General features: G+C 32.7%; 1 protein-coding gene across 1 annotated transcript in view; it reads right to left on the bottom strand.

Annotated features, from left to right (window-relative positions):
* The window catches only part of LOC120625155 (Down syndrome cell adhesion molecule-like protein Dscam2), a 46,325-nt gene extending 31,016 nt beyond the window's left edge, over window positions 1–15,309 (bottom strand). The window contains exons 1-19 of the mRNA XM_039892126.1: window positions 15,243–15,309; window positions 14,665–14,756; window positions 13,984–14,135; window positions 12,973–13,063; window positions 12,356–12,776; window positions 11,680–11,815; window positions 11,024–11,143; window positions 9,949–10,122; window positions 9,670–9,814; window positions 9,402–9,550; window positions 8,804–8,969; window positions 8,484–8,620; window positions 7,849–8,001; window positions 7,588–7,678; window positions 7,219–7,301; window positions 6,314–6,448; window positions 5,399–5,551; window positions 2,424–2,553; window positions 1,134–1,318 (exon numbers count right to left, since the gene is read on the bottom strand). Of these exons, the coding sequence (XP_039748060.1) occupies window positions 1,134–1,318; window positions 2,424–2,553; window positions 5,399–5,551; window positions 6,314–6,448; window positions 7,219–7,301; window positions 7,588–7,678; window positions 7,849–8,001; window positions 8,484–8,620; window positions 8,804–8,969; window positions 9,402–9,550; window positions 9,670–9,814; window positions 9,949–10,122; window positions 11,024–11,143; window positions 11,680–11,815; window positions 12,356–12,776; window positions 12,973–13,063; window positions 13,984–14,135; window positions 14,665–14,756; window positions 15,243–15,293 (2,764 nt within the window). The 5' untranslated portion in view covers window positions 15,294–15,309. The remainder of the gene's footprint in view (window positions 1–1,133; window positions 1,319–2,423; window positions 2,554–5,398; window positions 5,552–6,313; window positions 6,449–7,218; window positions 7,302–7,587; window positions 7,679–7,848; window positions 8,002–8,483; window positions 8,621–8,803; window positions 8,970–9,401; window positions 9,551–9,669; window positions 9,815–9,948; window positions 10,123–11,023; window positions 11,144–11,679; window positions 11,816–12,355; window positions 12,777–12,972; window positions 13,064–13,983; window positions 14,136–14,664; window positions 14,757–15,242) is intronic.
* Between the last annotated feature and the right edge of the window lie 586 nt (window positions 15,310–15,895).

The raw sequence follows: 15,895 nt of genomic DNA, 5'->3' as shown, positions 1-15,895 counted from the left end.
CTGGCATGACTTTTACAGTGAAACGTTTAGTTAGTAACAATATCAACTAGTATTTTCTCATATTTATAATCAGAAAATAACATTTATTGAAATCACCCAGCAAAACTGGTGTACAGTATCATGTTCCATAAAAGTCCTATTATATTTTTATTGGAAATGGATTGCATTTCTATAAAGAACTCCACAAGAAGCTTGGTAAAACTACTCCAAAGAATATTAATTACGAACCGCATTCAATATGCAAGAAGTTGTGAAAGTTTACAATTGTAGAATGTATTTTTTAATTTTATCGTTGCTTTTATGCATAATTTACTAGAAAAAGTAGATTCGCGGGAATGTTGAGAGTCTCTCCATAAAAATGAAAAGTTTTAAATTATTGCACGGCACGTTGGAACTTAATGATAACAGAAAATTCATAACGTATACTGATATTAAAAATAAACAAAATACATCAAGCGAGTGAATACCTACAGCGTTTTTTACAAAAAATTAACTTTCTTTTGAATGTACTATGGTTAACTGTATCCTATACTTAAATTGTTGAAGCATCCAGGTAAGAATTAATCTTAAACAAATGCCTATAAATAGCTAGTCTATTTATTTAGCATAATAAATAATCAAATTGTCGCAAAAACGAGGGGGTGTTATAAGTTTGATGTATCTGCATGCGTGTGCGTGTGTATATCTGTGGCTTCTGACCGTCTGTGTCCCGAACGGTTTTGATTCCCGATCCCGATCCAATTTTGATTTTGTTTTTTTTTCTGTTTGAAAGGTGAATTAGTCGTAAGTGTCCTTACCTACGTTTGATGAAAATTAGTCAAAGATGGCCGCTACCAAAATATGGGAAATTACTTTTTTTTTACAACTCTCTCCAAACGGGTGTCAAATTGCTAAATAGTGCTTGACTAGTAGAATAATGTACACTATATTGAAAGTCAGAGGTTTTTAATAAAAAAAAATTGAAATAAAATGTTTAGGCGAGACGGAGTGGAGTACCCACTGTACTTAATTATGCGGAAAATCAATTTGAGCACAGATAATTAAGCAAGGAAAGATCTAAAGCGTCACTCTGTCAAAATTTTTTTATGTTTTCACTCTTATGGATACACTGAACCTATTTATATGATTCTTACCTCGTTGCGAAGGCGTATTAGTAACCCGTCGACTCTCAGGCCCCTCTCCGACGGCTGTGCTCGCAGTCACCCAGACATCATATTGTCGCCCTTCATAAAGCCCCTTCAGTTCTAAGCTCTGAGTCTGTTCGTATGGCTCCGTATCTGTCTCGACGTCTACCCGATGAATTTGAGGACCATCGTTGCTGTTTCAGAAACATTACTACATTTACGCATGTTAATGCATTTTATTCTACTATACATTCAATAAGATTTCCTAGACAGTAGTATTGTTTAAGAAATTCTTGAGAAGGAATTGCTCTTTATTTTTATAATTTTATCACGACATCATCATCATATCAACCGATAGACGTCCACTGCTGGACATATAGGTCTTTTGTAGTGAGTGTAGTCTGTTGTGCCGCTTAGATCCAGCGGCTACCTGCGACGCGCTTAAATTGCAGTCAAGGGCTAACTTGTAGTAAAATAAAAAAAATATTAGCCCTGAAAAAATTTTTGCAATTTTCCAGCAGGCTGGAATACCAACACATATCACTCAGATAGAAAGCACCATGTACCCTCATCCTCCTTATCTTCTATCTTAATTCCATTGGGGTCAAGAAAGAGCAAAATTAATACCTACTTAAAATATAGCATTGCGAAACATTCATAAGATTTAACACCTTTTGGAGAGGTTTTAGTTAATGCTCTTTGGAGCGCCAATGAAACGTAAAGAATTAGAAGAAACGAGTACCTTTGGTAGAAAGTAACATAAGATGTAGAAACGTAACACTCATCCTTTCATTGTAGATTTTCAATTCAACTTTTCAGCATATAAAATTATAAAGAGTAACACCCTGAGTATATAAAATCTGCGTGAAATCATTCGTATTTCAGGGACGCGGCTAACGAGGAAAATGAAAATAAAATGAGTGAGGTTACACGTGCGGAAAATGATAGGATTTCACAGATCAGTTAGCAAGGTAACGTAATATTGACCTTTTCGTTATTTATGGTGAATCTTAATATTATTCGGTTAAACAAAAAAAGATTTTCTTAAAAGTATCTCACTTCTGTGGGCTATAACATAACATTATATACAAAACATAAATATGCCACTTATTTTTTTACGTTACTTAGTCTAACAGATAACTCCTATCGCAAGCCGCGTAGGGGAATTTTGTTTCACCAAGTCAAAGCTGTCAGGGCAAAAGGATTGTGCCTTCTTTACTTACTGTATTCAGTCCTCGGCTTTAGTAAACTAAACGAACAAAACTAAGAAAGTTCAAAATGTTAGTTAGAAAAACTTACCTAGCTGTCGGTTTACAATAAACTGTGTAATGTAGCAGTCGCCCGTTCGGCTGTTTGGGTTTCTTCCAGCTGACAAGAAGAGCCGTCGGTGATTGGGACACAACTTTAATTTCTGCAGGCGCTTCTGGCACTATGAGGAGAATATTTAAATTGTGATATAGATTTTAACCGTCTTATTTGCAAACCAGCTTGAGACCTGTCTCTCATGTGCGGGTTATACCTTGATTCTAGTCGACACCACTTTTCTACTAAAATCAGCGAATAATTTTTTTTTTGTTTTTACAGAATATTATTATGGGGATATCTTTAAATATATAATTGTTTAAAGAATTTCAAACATATATAGAAATCATATTACATTATATAGGATTATATAATATGATAAAATAGATTGGTTAATAATTACTCTTAACAACTTAGTTTTAATTGACGGTGCGTTTTGAATCCTCTAAGCTTTAGGTGAAAGTATGTAGTTATCACCATCACCTTAAAATAATGCAAATAAAACTTTGTTTGTATTCATAAGACCATGTGAGGCCGATCTGATTACCGAATTTTTCATTGATTAAATAATATTTGCATTGAGTTGAGTTTCTATGGGTAAATAATATATAAATCGTATGATACTGAACACAATTGTTATAATAGTATAATATAATAACTGCAACTAATATAATAACTGAAGTCAAATATTGTAGATCATTTACCTTATAAACAAAATAAACTCTTTAATTATTGACAGATATGTTATGCTATTTTTTCTAATATATGTGAAAATATAGAATTATTGAGACGTTTATGTTATATTATCTTTCACCAAAAACTAAAATTTAAACTCAATTAATTTCATCCATCATAATTGATTTTCTACCTACTAATATTAATAAACTATGTAGGAGTATGGAAGACAAAAGCATGTTTTAGTCTTCGGTGTTGAACTCGAAGCTTTGTGTGATTAAGACGAAGTGGCAATGTCGAAACTTCAGTTAAGCACCGACACGAGACACAAAGTTAAAATGCAAATCTATACCTGCCAATATTGTAAAATGCAAAAGTACATAATATACAGTTTTTTCATTTCGGGAAAGACGGTTGCTTTCGAATTTACAAATAAACCATAGCGTAGACTTGCGGATATTGCGTTATGTAAACCGGTCTATATATTTTTTTGTTTTCATATTTATCAGACCATTTATTTATTTATTATTTATGTACCATAAATTGTGGTTGTGAACATAAGATACATGAAGTGTACAAAGGAAAGCTTATCTCTTCCAGCTACCCCAGGACAATAAAACGCAACAAAGTTATACGTACGAATTTTTATCCCAATGTCCGTGTTCACTAAACCTAAGAATCGCCTTAATCGGATGCCTAGTGAAAGCAGGAGTAGAAAAAAACGTTTCACGAACTCTTTTGTTATGTTCAACGACGTTAGGCGCCGTCTAAAGTAACGACACCGATTTGGATCGTAAAGTCGGCAGAGGAAAAAAATATCAATTCGATATTTTTTTTAAACGAAAAATGATAATGCACGATTTTTTCCATACGAAAAATGTTAAATAATATAATACAAACGTAGAACCATAGACAAGTTAGATTTTATGAGTTGTCTAGAGAAAGTCTATTGGTAAAAAAAATGTATGCCAATGAATCTTCTTTGATTAGACGTTACTTACTTAGGCATTGCCGTGTTCGTCATTAGTCAATACGGGCATAGGATTCCTAAAAACGATGGTAAAACGCCGCGTTCAACCTATTTGCGTAGGCTTTGAGGCGGCGAAAAAAATTTGTGAATACGCTTTTCTTGTGATTGGCCTAACTTTAGACGCGTACTTTACGCAGCGATAGACGCAGGTTGGCCTTGCCTTAAGTACGACTCACTGACTACCCACGCCCGCTTTTAATGTGCCAAAAGCTCTATCAAATTATTTCGTTTTGTTAGTAAATTACTAATTAGAAACAATACGCAGAAAATGAAAGCTAAACAAATACAAATTACGCACAAAATAACAATGTAAGTAGGTACGTAGCTGTTTCCACAAACAATGAATTTCACTGAAACATTTCGTTAACACTATACAATGTAATTTAATTAGAACTGAACAAAATAACTTAATAAAGCTTTCGGCACACTGAATGTGCGTTAGTAATGACGTGCGTCCTCAGCGGATTAACACGTTTCGTATTTTTAATATTTTTGAGCTGGAATGACCGACCAGATCCGTGATTGGTACTGTCACCATAGAGCGTCAAATATTATTCACAGATGTTTTTACATTAGTATTACTTTACGAACTAGCTGTTTCCCGCGGTTTTACCCATCTTGACTAAGGGTCGTAATGTAAGACTAAAATATTTTAGTTTAAGACCCGCGTATACATATACGTAAACTTACCACTCCGGATCAGTCAAGTGTTGAACGCGCGTTTGAGCGCTACAAATTTAATGCCAACTGAATTTTAAAGATATCATTATCGCCTAAACTATACATTTTACTTGCTTTAAAGGGAAAAGATACATAAAATAAACATTAAAAAATCCTATTTATTGTCTTTATGATATAATTACAGATAATATTGCATTGATGGTTTCAATGAATGCTCATTAGTAATATTTACTGGATCCCATTACAAGGTGAAAGAGCCAAGTATGTAAGATAATATTTCATAAGTCATAATCACGTGACTAATGTTTCAAATAGCTTAAGGTTGTGTCCTAATTATATTAAGAACCTTATAAATATTTTGTGTAATAAAAGAAAAAAATGTCATCGTTCAATCTCGGAGTGCTCTGTTTACGAAGTGCGATCTGCGCCCTTATATCCAACGCTGAAAGCAGATTTATTCCAAAAACACAATTCATACCTTGATAATTGTTAAAAAAAAACGTCCCCAATATAAAACAAAACCACTTGAAGCGATGGTAGTAAGCCCTCAGTGCGTTCCAAGGCTTAATTAACAATGGGGTCTTACCGTCTTGTAGCGTGGAACAAACAATGGGGAAGGAGAATGGTCCGGTGCCGTAGTTCGAGAAGCCGGCCACTTTGACCGTGTAGTTCGTATACTTGAGAAGCCCTTGTAAGCGCAATTCTGTAACTAGTGATGTGGCGTTGAGCCATTGACGTCCTGTGACAAACAAACGTTATATTATAACTAGCTATTTTGTCAAATGTTACTGCGCTTGTCATATGGTCGTTTAAAGACTTTAAATAAAAGCTATATCTAAAAGTGAAAATTAGAAAACCAATTTGAAGTTATTTCATCGAGATGGCCGATTGGCGCGGTGGGCAGCGACCCTGCTTTCTTAGTCCAAGGCTTTTGGTTCGATTACCACGACTGTAAAATATTTGTGATGAACATGAATGTTTTCAGTGTTTGGGTATTTATCTGTTTACTATAAATATTTATTTATATTATTAATTAAAATATTCCTCAATTAATCTTAGTACCCATAACATAAGTTACGCTTAGATTCGAGTTTTATTTAATTTCGTAATTGGAAAAGTATTCAAATACTATCGCCGTGCTTATTTCTGCCAACAGGAATTCAGAACTTTTGCAGATAATATAGAGTGGGCGGCTAAAAGCTCTTTTCGTAGATAACTATTGTTAAACTTTAAGCGATAATGGTCTCTTTAATAAGTTTTGTATTCCAGCATCGCTTTTAACTTTCAACCATTATTGGGCTTTACTTTTGGTAAGTCATTTTTATTAAATTAATAAAATATTTTCCACCATTTTATTTGACAACCACAATAATTATAAATATACTTGTAACCAATGAAAAGTATTACTACGAACTTTACTGGTTTAGGAAAGTTGGAAATTACTGGAGAAATTAATATTGTATCGAGCAGCTAAATCAGGAATGGAATCGTAGCTATTTACCTTGAGCTGCGTAAAGTACTGAATATCCTATAAGAGATCCGGCTTGCTTGTAAGGTGGTATAGGTTGCCAGCTCACACGGAGAGCTGTTGATGTTACTCCTCCACATTCTACTGAAGAAGGTCCTTCTTCTGGTGCTATTAATGAAGCAATAAATATGTAATAATAAATCGACAGCCTAAATGTTAATTCATCTTAAGTGCAAAAGAAGTCGTAATCAGAATTTTGTTGGTAAGAATATTGTTTAATCTAAACGCGAGTAATCTAAGAACTATTTGTAAAAAAGAAACAAAAGAAACATTCTTGTTTAGTGTTACAAACTGTACATCTTAATATAAGAACATTATGTCTACTCTAATGATGGAAATTCCTAATTAATAGTACAACACATTCATAATGTCTACGTTGATAAATTAAAACAATAAACCTAAATTCAAATAAGAGTTCAGAACAAAATTGCATTTATAAAGTAGCGCAAAGCTACATTTAAATTAGGAAAGCGAAAAAGCCATCTTGAAAACAACCAAATAAGCGGGGACGATGTGAAATAAAGTTAGTAAAGACGTACCTAATTCAGAATTACGACGGAATATTTTAAGGAAAGAGTAATGAAAGTCATTTTACAGATTTTCAGTAGCAAATGTTTTTGAAATAACGTGTACAATCAGGCGTGAAATCATAAAACTACAGCAAAGAAAGGAGCAAAATAATTTCACTTCAACAAACATTGATTTACCGAAAGTGCAAAACTGTGTCAAGAAATTATGAAATATAATAAAAAACTGCGTGCTTAATAAGTTAAATAAACTAATGATATTAAATCGAAAGCAATAAAAACAAAATTTAGGTTTGATGAAATATCTTTATAAAATAACGTGTCTGTCAATAATTAATATTTTAAAAGTACCTCCTTCCCGAGTATCTTGGAAGAGTGGAATCGAGAAGGGTCCGTTTCCGGCCCCGTTGAAAGCGGCGATTGAAACTGAATACCTGAGGGATATTCAATTAAAAGTTCTGAGACTTTACATTCTTTCTAAAATTTATTTTCAAGTAAGTACAAGGCTTTGATCGATTACATTTTGCGTAAGCATAAGCAAACGTTTTTCATTTGTGGAAAATGTTTCAGTTATAATACTTACTCTAATACCATATACCAGATTAAGACCAAATAAGTTTAAGAAATTCAAATAACCTAAAACATCCCTTCTTGTTACAGTCAAATATTTACTAACTAAAACGTTTGTTAATAATCCAAATGTTATCGAATGCTACTAACCGTACACCTTTCAAAAGACCACTAATGACAGTTTCTTGTTTGGAATATAGAGATGATGTTTTGATGATCTTGTCACTTGTTTCTTGACTTTCTGAAAAGATAAATCATTAGTCCTTTATTTTTATAACAATGAAATGGTTACAAAATGACAAAAAAAATCCAAAAAGAATAACGATTTTGTGATTATAAATTATACGGAATATTGAAAACTGTAAGCAAAGTTGATCTCATTAAATATTTTTTATGAAAAATTTTACAAACCCATAATTCCACTTAGTTGTGGGACAGCTCTTAACCTATAACCAAGAATTAGTCCATTATGAGCATCAGCGGATGGAGGCAGCCATCTTGCCCTTAATTCCCCTGGTGAATCTGTCTGCTCCAACTGCACTCCTAACGGTGGCGATGACGGTGCTACAGAATGATAGCATATGCTTTAAAATGGTACGTTTTGTTTTTTTAAAAAGAAAAACTCTGCAGATAATACGGGACCTTCAAGATAAAATGAGCTTTTAGCAAGTCCATAATAATTTTTCTTGCTATTGTTGATACTTAAGGCAAGTGTTCTACTTCCTCTTGCTTTAAGTTTATTAAAAAATAAAAATAAAAAGTGTTTCATTATTATCAGCCCATTTAAGTTCCACTACTTGGCGACGCGGCTTTCTCATGTACCACGCTGCACCAGTTCGGTTTTATTAAGCACCCGTTTAAAAATAAAAATTTTGATAATACCTTAATAACTATGCAGCAACTTAAGTAACAAAAGCATTTATAGTAAAAAAGACGAATTGAAAATCTTAAAATTATCAAAACATATATACGTATGTTGTAATGAAAAATCTATAGTTCTTTAGATTTTTGATATTAACTATTATTCTCGATAAAAGAACCCTTACCCTCTTCGGTCGTCGTAAATCGTACTGGCGTAGAATAAATACTTAGGTCCGCCTGATTACCTCCGGCTACTCTAGCACTATAGCTCGTTGCTGGCTGAAGATCTTCCATTTCGACACTATGACGAATCTCGTCCAATCTTTATAAAGATTTTTAAGCAATTAATGAAAAATATTTTGAAATTTAAATCCGAGACATTTCTCGGACAAGATAACTTAATCAAGAGACTAGAATGATTATCTCAATTAATTTAATAAGTATTAAATTTTAAACTAACAATTCTGAAACTGGAAAGTAACGTGCATTGCTAGTGTATACAAACCTAGTTATGTTAATAGTTTTTGCAGTGCTCCAAGTCAATCTTTGACTGTTGGTGATTTGTACACTATAGTATTGTGCTAATGATCTCGCCATATCACGCCAAGACAGCTTGACTGATCGACTCTTTATTGAGTCTACTGATAAATCCGACGGAGGTGTTGGAGGCTCTAAGATTAGAAAACAATGAAATTTGAGTAATGTTAGCATTGATTTAATATGTTACTATTTGTAAGCTCAGTGAATAATAGGTAATATTCATTCTGCATTGTCGTATTAGGATAACTTTTTCCTGTAATGACAAAAATGTAAGATGGGAATAAATAAATAAATAAAATAAATAAATAAATGATTCAATGGAGTTGTACTCGTATCTAAAATATAAGATGTAGTTTTAGCAGAAGTATTTGGGTGACAGAGATGCGATGCAATATCAGAACAGAAACATTTTTGTAACAGGAGTATGCATGTATACTCGTGACTATTACTCTTGCCATAGCATATTCCATAGCATATACCACCATCATATTCTTTCACAATGATATTTTTGTTAATTTAAAATAAATAAAAACTATCTTTTAGTCAAAGGTATTTTTTCGTACCTAATATAGTCAAATGGACAGTGTAAATATCAACACCAAATGGATTTCCAGCTTTGCACTGATAAAGGGCACCGTCAGTTGTCTCTGTTTGCAACAATTCCAATATGCTGTTCATGCCATCGGATGTTTTAGCTTCAGAAATCTTAACCCTAAAAGAATTTAAATATTTAAGTAAGAATATTTCAATAATCTTATTTTGCTACCAAAATACGCCATCAACAAATTACACCAGAATGAAACAAAACACCAATTAAAAATAATCTAATACCTCTGAGTCAAAGGATTAATTGGTTTTCCGTTTCTCGTCCACATTATTCGTATTGGATCATCTCCTTTGGCCTGGCATTCTATTGTAACATGTTGTCCTAATTTCGCTGTTAAATTTCTCGCTACTATATCGAATGTAACTGGTTCTAATAAAAGGAAAACGGGATTAGTAAGTTTAATTGGCATCTGAATTTGTACTAATTTTTGAAAGTAAGTTATCATCTGAAATTTATTATAGATATTTAATTTAATACCATATCAAAGTTCGGGATATACTTACTGTTTACAGAAATCCAAACAGTTTTACTGAGAGCTTCTCCAACGCCATTTTCAACATGGCACGTATAAAGACCAGCATCAGACAACGCCACAGAATCAAATATTAAAGATCCATTAGACAGGCTAAGAACTCCACCACCTGCCACTTCCAAAACTGGTCGCCAAGTTTCAGATACTACTAAAATGAATTTCAATACTATTGAGTTGGTTACCTCGAACACAAGTTTTAAGAGTAGTTTACGCTATAAAGCACCATAATAAAATATATGTCGTGCAGAAATGGTTAAAGAGACTCTTAAACTGATTGCAAGTTTGAAGAAACATAAAACTCAAATAATATTAATGTAAGAAGGTTATGATAATGAAGTGTAGTTTACGTTTATAACCAATCACGTAAATTACCATGCTAATTATGAAATTTAAACAAATTCATTAATCTTAAAGATATACCTATCATGAAATAATCTGAACTCCTGATCTACATATTTATTAAGAAGTACTGTACTGTATGTTTCTTTAGCTATATTTGCAGAAGTAATACGAACTAACACTCTAAGCATGATTGCATTACAACATTTAAAAAAAAAATCGGTCTAAATGACAAATTCTGCAACACAGATACTCGTATCAAAATGTTTTACATGATAACAAATAAAGTCCGTAATGTTTTGCAGTAAAGGTTGGTGATATTCCAAAACTTCAAATGATATTATTATCAGAGTAAAGGCAGTGTTTCATGTTAACACGATCATCCATCACACAAGTATCAAGCCAGTTGAATTCTAGTGTAATATTATACCGCATATTCCTATCCTTGCATTATACCGCTGACACAGCCTAATTGAAACGTTGCCAACATCCGCCGAATTCATTATCATTTAGGTAATTGCAGGGGATTCGAACGTTTATAAGCCCAACTTGATTACTGCAATATAAATTTACATCCCGATTTGATAAAATATAGTTGATATTATAGTAATATATTTCTTTTTCCAAACTTCTTGTTCACTATAAATAAAATAATTTCGTAATGAAAAGCATACATTTTGAGTAGCATTATGGTTGTCAAGTCTTACCATCTTTTTTCAACCAGTGGGTTTGTGGTTGTGGGTACCCATTCGCACTGCAAGAAACGTGACCATTTCTTCCCAATAATAATGATGTATTTTGCGGTTCTTCATTCCACTTAGGTGCCACTAAAATATAAAAACTTATTCTATTTTTATTCACCATATAATTATAAATGTTCTCATTTACTATAAATAGCTAGAAATCGTAGCTAAGTTATAGCACCAAATATTACCTAGCTAAAGATTTATATCATCCTACCTCAATTCTTCTTGGAAAATGGAATTGGTTTTACTTTTTGTATTCATTTCACAGACGTTATATCATTTATGTTTTCAACTCTTTTACAGTGGAATGAGATTTTATTATTTATTCTTGTTCAGAAACATTTGATATGTTGCAGTTATTATATAGAATAACGTTTAAAAGTAAATTTTAGTTTTATTACTTGTTTTTGTTTTTATATAATTTCAATGAGGCTAGTAGAATGGATTCAAATTCAATAGTTTCATATTAAGTACGAGATATGTTGCATAAAGCATCGTCTGTATGTAATATTTGTTCGATTTTAACAGGAATTAGATAAATTACATAATTTTAAAATCTATAATAATAAAAATTAATGGTAAATAGTGTGGACGTTGTTATGAATGCTTAATAGTACCTTTGATATACAAGTTTACAGTCCTGTTTACTTTAGCAACGTGGTTCGCCGCAACGCACGTGTATGTGCCACAATGTTCTAAAGACACATTCTTGATAATAAGTACGCTAAATACTTCCAAGCTCCGCTCTACGATCTGAAATGTACGACACAAAGACATTCCGGGCTTTAATACCTAAATAGTTAGTTCCGTTACGGAATATTTCGCCTCTATGTGCTGTGTACAAGATTTTGTAAACTATTTGCATTTGCCATAACTGCAAGGCTGAAAGACTGAATACTGTAAATGTTGACGGAAGCATATATTGCATTTATGATATAAAATTGGACGCACGTAGCAACAAAATTTTTTGTAAAATTTTTTGTACAAATTTTGTGTATGTTGCGTCGTTTTATAATAAAAATGCACCTGAAGTCGTGCGTTTCAAATGCTCAAATCGACTGCTTCTTGGCTAGAAGCAGCTGTTACTTTGGGGAATTCCACTATATACTATAATTTTTTTTGTGATAATTTTCATAATAGCTTAAATTCTTGCAATGTCAAGATGATAAAGTTTGGATGGGACGGTTTTTCTGAGGCTTTTTGCTAATTTATTTGTCTATTTGCCACAACACTATATGAGATGAACAAGATCAGTCAGTTGCCTATTATTTTTTATTGTATATAAAAACATACCTTAAGATTAGAGGGTATTTTTTTTCCATCCTTCAACCATGAGTAATAAACTGGCGAATCACCGCTCTTCAAATTACAGTGAATTTGTACTATTTGGCCCTCTTGAAGATCTGACGCTAAAAGTATCTCCTCTAACTGTGGAGCCTCTACTACTTGTAACTCAAATGACCTTTTCGCCATTTCACCAGATGGACTTCTCACTATACACGCAAAAGTAGCGCCGTTTTCGTTTTTACTAACTTTATTTACATTTAATACTCCATCGTTCGTAATTGTCGCTATATCTCTTTTACCTCTTAACTTAGGTTTTCTACCAAATATTTCTATGCTAAGGGCAGTGTTATTTATTAGTCTCTTATATCGGTTAGTTTGTATTGAATCTGAATTGATTTCCTTTCCTTTGTATTCCCATGTTATTTCTCTGCAATTAATTATGTTAAGAAATAGGTTATTGAGAAGATATTTTAGCAAAAATATATTATTTCCAAAGGTAATTTTATATGGTTGCTTCTATTTAAATTAGTTATTGTTTAAAATTGTGTTAAACGTTTGTTACATACCCAAAAGGATAATAACACCTCAGTGAGGGTATAAAATAATATTTATTTTTATTTTACCTTATCGGATAGCCGTAGTAGGGGCACCGGAGAGTGACACTTTGACCGCTCTGAACTTTGAAGGGTGGCAATGTCCGGATATAGGGGGGACCTGTTCGGGTATAAAAGTTTTTTTTAATTACATTATATAATACAAAATTATAACAAATTCACAGAACTCTCAATTTTATAATGACTTTTAAAAGTCGGTGGACGTCAAACATCAAACATAAAATAACGTAACTTTATAGGTATGAAATTATGTCCCTCATAATAATTAAATTTTCCCCAAAAATACTGGAAATTAAGCGAAAAATAATAATAGTCCACCAATCCGCACTAGGCCAGCGTGGTGGACTACGGCCATTTCCCCTTCTTATTGTGGGAGGAGGCCCATGCCCTGCGTGGCGTCCGTCGCATGCGGCCGTGTGTCGGTAATTGGGCGTTATGATGATGAAGCGAAAAATATAATTAGTAGAAGCACGTTCACTAATCAACAAACGTTATAACTATAATGAACATAATGGTTGTACTGATAACTTGATAAGGTTTCTTTATTCACCGTGAATAATATTGTAGGTGAAATTATTTGTTAATATCACTTACATTCACTCGTTATCTCGGTATACTGTATAAACAAGATTTTTTTCACTTTTTCATTCAAAGTTATGAATTATGAAATATTTATAAAATTCCATCCCTTAAATAACTACGAAGCAGAATTCTTGTTATATTGGAGTCATATAGGTTGTAACACGCATGACTGTAGAGAACAGACGCAGTTTAAATGAAATATTGTAATTAGATATTTTTTAATTTTTTCAATATACAGAGAAACAAATACCGAATGGGACTGTTTCTATGTGGAATTATCTTTATCAATAACAGTCGTGTTCAAACTAAAACTTTTCCCAATGAGAGTTAATTTGACATGTCTTTTCCTTTTCTTTCCTTCTCTCTTTTCTATTTAGGTAGGATCATTTTAGACTTTAACACCACTGCTTAAGTTACCGTCTAACGATAGATTCTTACCATAAACATTTACTCTATCTTCATGTGATATGACAGCATCTCCTTGTTGGGCCAAACATGCAAATCGACCTCCATCATCAACCCTCACATGTGAAATGTTAAGTTGGGTGGTCACACCTCCATCTGTTGTCATGGTTTGACCTACTGAATACCTAAAATATTTATGATCATACTAAGTTCTAATTTCTTTAAATTGTGTACATCTTCAGTTATATTTAGAATTAAAAAAATGCTTTGCTGGCTTATGGGAGAATACTGATTGATTTTCAATAGTCAATTTTATAATCATCGTCAGCGTTATTAATTTTCCATTACTGAATTTATAAAATTTGACTTATAAACTCGGAAAGTCAGGAAACGTTCTCTTAGGCTCTTAGACGTAACTTTTAGTTTGTCGTTATTGAGTCTTAGCGTACGTCGACCCCCAATGTGCTGGTCAAACGATATCAAGGGAGTCGCTTGGAGCCGCTGGAAAAAAGCGGCCCCGGATAGTGTATTTTGAACACTTAAAAAATACCTATTTCCAGCAGTGGTCATCGATCGGTTGACGTGATGATGATTAATTTGAGCATTTGATTTAATCAGTTATTTCTTTGATTAGATTTCTGTAATTTTTTAACACTGTCATACGATCAAGTGATATTTATAAAATACATAGTAGTCGAATTTTCCTAAACATACCTCGAATCTGTATTGGCAGAGATAACAACGCCGTCCCTTTCCCAAACAAATCTGGCTGGATGAGGACCATTGACTACACACTGGAGGTTTACCTATAGACAATTTCACACGTTATAACAATATATTTAAAGTTCAAATTTACACGCACCATCGACTAATTTCTCTTGGCAATAATTACATTTTAAATTCATGAATTTATGCCATATTACAAGGGTGATAAAATACAATATTGCGTGAATTTAGAAAGGCAATTAAGTCAGGGTTGGCATCGAAATGTTATCTTGTGATTTATGTAATTTTGCCTGAATGCTTTCAAGGTCGTATGGGGTGTTTTTTTTAATTATTTAGGTGGGGTTTTATTGCTATCATATTTTATGCATATCGGTAAAGGGTAACTGAACAACCTGTTAAGCTGTAAATGTGATAAATGAAAGTAATCTATTTTGGGATTACTAATTTCGATCATCACTTCATTCATATGTTTTAATTTATAAGAATTAAAATATACGCGAGCCAATACCTATCTATATTGAAGGAAGTATTAAAATTTTATAATAAAGTAGTACGTTAAGGCTTACATCAACACCAGGTGTAATTGTAGTTTCGCTGAAATGTTGAGCAATCATCATTGGCACAGTTCTTTTGTACCTCCTTAGGTTTTTATGTAAATCTGTAATTAGGATAATTAAATTTGATTCTCGTACTTAATATCAAGGTGTTTTCTTTTGATGTTGTAATATAGACTCATTAAAATGTTCTGTAAAAGGTATATATACATTAGGTGCGCTATAAAAATGCACGGATGACTAATTACAGCAGGACGATGAAATTCAAAAAAGATTTATAGATGAATATATGAGGAAAATGCTCCCGAGCATTGATTACCAAATATCAAAAAATGTTCTGAGCGAAAACCAAGCTCGAATAAACTCGGTTTATTCGAGCTTTTTCGATTGGCACGAGCTAACAAAAGGTTAGCTAAAAAAAAAACCAAATCAATAGTAACAGACTTATGTGTTAAGCACGTCTCACTGATGCCATAGAATACTTAATAATAACAAAAGTTTTTATTCATTCCGAAATGATGGTAATATCACTAGCGCTGAACAAAAGAAAAATATTATAACGTGTGATATTTGATATTCTATTTGAATCAATCCAAATGATACTCAAGTTACAGCTATCACTTACGTTTATTATAATAATTCCATTTGGTGAATTCTCTATAAGT

Source organism: Pararge aegeria, chromosome 1 (genome assembly GCF_905163445.1).
Source record: "Pararge aegeria chromosome 1, ilParAegt1.1, whole genome shotgun sequence".
In the NCBI taxonomy this organism is placed as follows: Eukaryota; Metazoa; Arthropoda; class Insecta; order Lepidoptera; family Nymphalidae; genus Pararge; species Pararge aegeria.
The sequence above is the reverse complement of the archived record's forward strand: the minus strand, read 5'-3'. Positions and strand labels throughout refer to the sequence as shown.